This window comes from Prosopis cineraria, unplaced genomic scaffold (genome assembly GCF_029017545.1).
Source record: "Prosopis cineraria cultivar Desert tree isolate PC_DT_omini unplaced genomic scaffold, ASM2901754v1 PC11, whole genome shotgun sequence".
NCBI lineage: Eukaryota > Viridiplantae > Streptophyta > Magnoliopsida > Fabales > Fabaceae > Prosopis > Prosopis cineraria.
In genome coordinates this window covers 15,837,447-15,844,332 of record NW_026555342.1, presented here as the reverse complement: position 1 = coordinate 15,844,332, position 6,886 = coordinate 15,837,447, and the positions used below count along the sequence as shown (strand labels likewise).

The 6,886-nt window shown below is 35.2% G+C and overlaps 2 protein-coding genes across 3 annotated transcripts; both read left to right on the top strand.

Annotated features, from left to right (window-relative positions):
- Nucleotides 1-2,161: 2,161 nt before the first annotated feature.
- LOC129285336 (auxin-induced protein 15A-like) lies at nt 2,162-2,635 on the top strand. The gene has a single exon (XM_054920973.1). It carries the CDS (start codon nt 2,216-2,218, stop codon nt 2,495-2,497), a length of 282 nt encoding a protein of 93 aa, XP_054776948.1. The 5' UTR covers nt 2,162-2,215; the 3' UTR covers nt 2,498-2,635.
- Nucleotides 2,636-3,417: 782 nt separating this feature from the next.
- LOC129286686 (cyclic phosphodiesterase-like) lies at nt 3,418-6,514 on the top strand. 2 transcript variants are annotated; one of them, XM_054922672.1, is made up of 4 exons: nt 3,418-4,022; nt 4,745-4,799; nt 4,903-4,974; nt 6,157-6,514. In XM_054922672.1, the coding sequence occupies exons 1-4, from the start codon at nt 3,711-3,713 to the stop codon at nt 6,357-6,359; spliced, it is 642 nt and encodes a 213-aa protein (XP_054778647.1). In that variant the 5' UTR covers nt 3,418-3,710; the 3' UTR covers nt 6,360-6,514. The 2 variants fall into 2 exon arrangements, with proteins under 2 accessions (XP_054778647.1, XP_054778648.1); XM_054922673.1 differs by lacking the exon at nt 4,903-4,974 and having other exon boundaries at nt 3,437-4,022.
- Nucleotides 6,515-6,886: the final 372 nt, after the last annotated feature.

Genomic DNA, 6,886 nt, shown 5'->3' with positions numbered 1-6,886 from the left:
CTGTAAAATATATATATATATATATATATTAAATCTTTATTATAATGATTATTATCAAGAATATAAAAATTTTAAAATAAATTAAAAATGGAATGTATTTTTGATTTGAGGCTTACAAAATATGTGTTGTGATTTACAACCCATGCTGGTCATCCACTATTTTTGAGGCGTGACATAACATATTATTGAAGGAAACACATCCTAACATCTATATATATATATATATCCAAACTTGCATGATCTTCCAAAGCAACACAACTCAACAACATATCCTCAAGAATCTACATTCCAACTCTTTCTTAGCTTCTTATTCTCTTATACACAAAAAATGGGTTTTCGTTTACTAGGAATTAGAAGGTCTTCATTTGCTGCAAAAACCACTTCATCAAAATCTGTAGAGGTGCCGAAGGGATTTCTTGCAGTATATGTAGGAGAACAACTGAAGAGATTTGTGATCCCCATATCACACTTAAATCAACCTTCACTTCAATAATTGCTAAGCTTAGCTGAAGAAGAAGAAGAATTTGGATATGATCATTCAATGAGTGCCATCACTATTCCTTCCAGAGAAGATGTCTTTCGGAATGTCACTTCTTCCTTCATTGGATGTTAGCTTGCAATGATTAAACTTAAATTAATGAACACAATTTTGTAGAGGAAGCAATTTACATCGTTTCGCTCCGGAAAGATTTTTCTTTTTTCCTTCTTTTTCTTCCCCTACTTGGGAAATGAAAAATTATTCATGTGTAAATCTATCAAGAGACATTGTTCATGTTATCTCCATCAACCATCAAAGCCTTAAAGGAGTATTCAACTTTTCGTTTAAGTGACAGAATTTGTATTCTTATCTTGTAGAGAAATTGAAAAATGAATATTATACTTCTTTAATATAGTAAATTCAAATCAATATTGTTAAGAAAAAAATTAAAATAAAAAATTTTTATTTTATGCTAAAAAAAATTATATTTCTTTGTCTTTGTCTTCAATGATATTATCTGAGTTTATAATATATGTGAACTCGATTCAATGGATAGAAGGAACAAAATTCAATTGTCGTTGACTCTGTTTCCTTCTATATATATATATATATATATATTCTTTTGTGGATCATTTGGTACATGGTGGAGTCACTGAGGTTAATAATGAAGTCCTATGTCTCAAGAGATCAAATACCCTTAAAAAATATGACATCTCAAAGTAAAAAAATTTGGAAGTCTAAATAGAGATTTATTTTACCACTTGAATATGCTTCATTTGGCTTCTGGTATGAACAAATATAGCCTATAAAAATCTAATCATTCAACTCTCACTAGCGAGATCATCTTGTTCTACTATAGGGCCAAACTTATGAACTCGTCACGAGGTCTTGTCCCTTCAAGTTAGTCATCATGGCATCATGCTATTTGATTATGTCTCCAAACACTTTATACTGCATCTTTCAATTTAGGTCCACCCAATATTTTCAGACTTTAATCTATCTTGTATGAGTTGACTTGATTGTTGTATATGCACTCTGATAACACCTTGAAAAGTACCAATACTGAGACAAGATCATTTGATATGCCTTATGGCCTTTGTCACTCGTGCTTGTAAGGTCAAATTTTGTTTTCAAGAGTTAAGAGAACAACACACGGTTACAATCCATGACTTGTCACACTTGGTGCTTGCTGGCTCTTCCAAAATCTTCTTGGATGTTTTATATAAAATGCCACTTTGTGGAATTGTCAAATTTAGATTGTATGTAAGGCTGTGTGGTGGATTTATGATTTACATACCAGATCTCATTTGCCAGTCTCTTTTCAACAAGAAGCTCATATAAGTAATATGTTTTGAGCATGTCTAAAACATGACCGTTTCATCAGCTAAAGTATGATAGTTTCCTTTCGAATAGTTAAATAATTCACATTTGAATAAGTGACAGAATCATATGATATTTGTCACCAATGTCCCTATAAGCATTGGACTAATGTACACTCTTTTTGCACCTGAAAAGGACCTCTTGGACAACTCCATGTGACCACTAGTGAGCCCTTGTCTCTCTCAGGGCCCTTTCACACAGACTCTTATCCACAAATCAATGGGAAAAGCAAATCCTTTCATCTATATGAACTGATACTCGTATGCTTTCACAAGCAACACAAATCTCTGTCAATATTCTCAAGCATGAATATTCAAACACTTCTTTCTTATTCTTTCTTAAACACAAAAGGCAATAATGGGTTTTCGGTTGCCTGGAATCAGAAGATCAACATCATTTGCTGCAAAATCAGCTGCTTCAAAATCTGGTGAAGTGCCAAAGGGATATCTTGGAGTGTATGTTGGAGAGAAAATGAAGAGATTCGTAATCCCTATATCATACTTGAACCAACCTTCATTTCAAGAGCTGTTAAATCAAGCTGAAGAAGAATTTAGATATGATCATCCAATGGGCGCTCTCACTATTCCTTGTGCAGAAGATGTGTTCTTATATGTCACTTCTTCCTTTAATGGGTTCTAACTTGCGAACATAGGACTAACTTAGATTAGTTAATTAACACATCAGTTTTGCCAAGGAAGCAATTCATGTCCTTTGGTTTTGTGAAGAGATTTTTTTCTTGTTCTTTTTCCTTCTCTACTTGAGAAGTGGGAAATTGTACTTATCAGAATGAGTAGTTTATAAATATATTTTTTCATTCACATCTCAATCTATATTGGAAAATTAAGTTTAATTTATGTGAGTATAGATTCATAGCAGAATTGAGGAAAATATTATATTCTTCCATCAAGTAAAGTCGAATCAGAATTTGGTTCATTTGAAAGTACCAAAAGCTTCCATATTGGTCTACTTTGTTCTTTTGATGTTTTGGGTCAGAGCCTCTTCTACACAATGAAGCCACTAGATTAATCAGGCCTTACATATATATATATATACGAGATTGTGTGTGGGTGGGTGGGTGGCTGTAGTGATGTATTTGGTTTCTGGGAAGAAGTGTAGACTCCGAAGAGAGAATTTTTATCAAATGCAACATTCTTTAGTGCTCCTTCTCTGCTTATGTAAAGGTATAAACTCTTCTTTCACTGATAAGTATTGCCTAGATCCAATCCAATTCGTTGTCATGATGAAAATCATGAGTAGGATTAGCCAAGAAAAAGCATGATATCATGAAGCCTCATGAATGAACTGGAGTTTATGAGTTCAAGAAGATTTCTCACTTAACAAATCAATTTTTTTTTTTTTTTGGGGGGGGGGGGGAGTTCTCCTTGTAAATTTGCACTCGTAACATGCAGGTTGGGGGGATGAGTCCTCCCTGTGAATTCATTTTGAGGAACTTTATTGCAAAATTTAGAAAGCCTAAATCCTTGAAAGTAATTATTTAAAATTGTTACTGTCAGAAAAGTAAACGACGTCGCTTTATCTGGTTTGGGCATATACTCAGAATGTGCCTCCTCCGGCTCTAAAGTCCATACTTCCATCGAGCAAAAGCAAATGCAATTTGTTCCCGTGGTCGGCTTCTCATTTCAATCCCTGCGTTGGATTCCTGTGAAAGCTTACATTTTTAATTCAAACGCTTACTTCAATCCCCACTTGCCATTAAACAAATCCCAGAACAGGGTATTGTAAAAGAGGCATTTTTAAGTTTCCCGCACTATACTGCCCATCGTCTTCTGCCTCGTTGAGTTCTCTGCATTTGCGGGTATCTTTGGCTTCTCTGTTTTCCTCTTATTCCTCCATGGCAACCCCAGAAACGATTCCTGAACCTGAACCCGAGAAGCATGTGTATTCGGTGTGGGCTGAACCACCGGAAGATGTGCGTGATAGGATGAAGAAGCTGATGAGCGGCCTCCGATCGGAGTTCGGTGGGCCTGAGTTTGAACCCCACATCACCGTCGTCGGGGCGATCAGCCTAACTCCTGATGATGCTCTGAAGAAATTCCGGTCCGCGTGTGAAGGCCTCAAGGCTTATAATGCCACCGTTGATCGTGTGGCTACAGGGACCTTCTTTTACCAGTGTGTTTACCTTCTGATTCATCCCACCCCTGAGGTATTTTTCGATTTTAATTTCTGTCGGTCTGGTTTAATGTTATTAGTTTCGTTGTGGTCAAAGGATAATCATTGAACGGCATGACATTGAAATTGGTTTTCGTCTTTCTCTAAGGTTTTGATTATTAAGTTGCTAAATCAGCTGGGATTCTGGACATATGCTTTTATTGTATTGCTTTTTGACTGTTAATAAATTATATATGTTCAAAATTTTCATTCCTATTAATCCATTTTTCTTCGTATCTGTTGAGGTCATGTGCAGTTTCTTTTCTACTGAATGTTTATAATAGAAGCATTTCCTATCTATAATTGTGGAATTGGAATCGAAGGGACTGCTTAATTTATTTCCCTTAATAATTGTTGTATTAGAGATTAACTGATTGAGCATGATTTACCCTGGATTGAAATGTTAGACAGAAATATGTGCAAGGTTGCAACAGCATAACATATATACTCTTAAGTAATGGTACAGCTGATCTATGGGTGGGGTGGTGACAGCCTAAATTGTCAATCACTCTTGTTCCCTTTTTTTTAATTCAACGTCAAAAATTTCCCCAGCTCCTTCCAAATATCGAAGTCAATTATGTTATGTTTTGGGCAGTGGTATTGACATAAAGTTAAACTTGAGCATATCCAATTCCTATTTACGATACGAATTTGGAAGGCTTTGTCTTGTCATTTTAATTTTGATTCTCTCTCTTTTCAATTTCTTTTTCTCCACAGGTGATGGAAACTAGCGATCTCTGCATCAGTCAATTTGATTACAACAGATCATCTCGTAAGTTATATAATCTGATGTTTGCCTCAAGCTTTATCTTTTTGAAGGCTTGAAGTAGAAGTGTACATAGAGAAGTAAATTCGTTTTCTTACCACCTATGAAGCTTGTCACTCATCAGAATGCAGAATCAAAACTCTGGATAGTCTTGTGTTTCTGAATGATAAAGAAAATCCTCGCAAGTTTTTTAATTTAGATCATGAAGCTGATTAACATATATATCAGTGAAAAATTGAGATATATTTTACACATTTCAGTTGTTTGTTATAGTGATACGTCGTGACTCATAATAAAGAATAGGCATGAAAAGAGTATCTTAATGTGACAAAGGTCTTAGGCTTTTACTAGTTAAAAGAAGCCTCTTAGGGCTAAACCCGTGAAGAAAAAATAGGGGCTGCAAAGAATGCTGGATGTAATTCTATCTCCTTTATCCTCATAATTAACCACAGCTTGAGAACGCGAGAATTGGGATTTGACTTTGTCAAAGTGTTATATTCTAGAACTACTCAGCCTTGTAAATTTTCCAATTAGCTTCATGAGCTATTTTTTTTTTTTCCCTTTTGTATCCTTCCAAAACTCTAATGATTAATGAATCACTGTATTTGCTCATCTATTCTTGCTCCCCTAATAGCAAAATTTTCATTGGGAACTTTTTTCAAGTGCCAGAGGGAAAACTAGAAATTGATGGGGTATCTTAGTGGGATAGGAAACCCTATCCCAAAAGTTAGCTATTGAAGTGGAATAACCAACCCACTTATATATCCCATTGAACATTCCATACCACTCAATGTGTGACTTGATATTTCACACTACCAAGTTTCCATTAGAAATACACCCATTTAACTTTAGATCTTGTGCAAATAATCCCCCTCCCTTTAAGAATCAGAGATGACTCCTTCAAACTTTTATTGTTTAGCATTTAGGAAACAGGGGCGGGGCGTTTAACTCCAACACAAAGCTTTTCATTTTTCTTGTTGCCACCTTTATTTACTTCTAAACTAAAGGGAGTACTTAATGCGCAAAGGAAAATTAACCCTTCGAAGTGGGAAAAGGATTATGGATACCAAAGGTGAAAGTATGGTGTTTGAAGTGGCATATTTGCTTTCTGAATACAGACCCTGGTCTTTCACTTCTCAAGTTCCTGAGTTCTTTGGAACATAGGATATCATTGACCTCTTGTTGAAAGAACACGCTGATTTAAATCCTCTGTTCGATAACTTACTTTTAACTCTTAAGTGACATGTTTAGGTTTAAGTTGACATATGCAAGGTTAAAATCTCCTAACTATTACGATAATACTATATATGGAGGTAGTAGGGGTAAACTCTTTTGCTTATGGTTATGTTGTTTATGCTTGCAGCTTACATGCCACACTTGAGCCTTCTGTATGGAGATTTAACTGATGAGGAGAAGAAAAAAGCTCAAGAAAGAGCCAAAGCTCTTGATGATGTCAGTGGGTTAAACTTCCAAATTAGTCGCCTTGCATTATACAAGACAGATACTGAAGACAAAACTCTGAAATGCTGGGAGAAAATTACTGATTGCATTCTCAGTTCAAATTAGCTTTTTTGACCTCTTTTGATAATATCTGTTGAGGATTTACTTGTGACTTCTTCTGTTTATGACCCAATCCACACTTTCATGAATCATATCAAGCCTCCGCTACTGTATGAAATAGGTGGTCTTATAAAGGGCATGAACACCCACCTTCATACTCACTTTTCTTCAGTGGCTATTAAATGTGAAGCAAATCATGACACAGTAAGCAACATGACAAATTGTTTATTAAGAGACTCTTACTCAAAGATTGTTAGATACACAAGCAAGAAGTTGAATGATTGAAACAATGATGATGGCATCTAAAGATATTCGACTGGGACATTTTGTTCATGGTCTTTGAGATGTCTTTGATCAGTAGAAGGGAGCAAATATGATTTATATGATGATGTGGCCTTAGCTGCAATAACAAGTCATAATTTTCATGAGTAATTACATGACAAACCTATCAAAATAAACAATATTGTTTTGTATGTAGTAATGTAGAAGCATGCTGGAGATTGAAAACTGAACTCAGGAGAGGTTTGAGATAT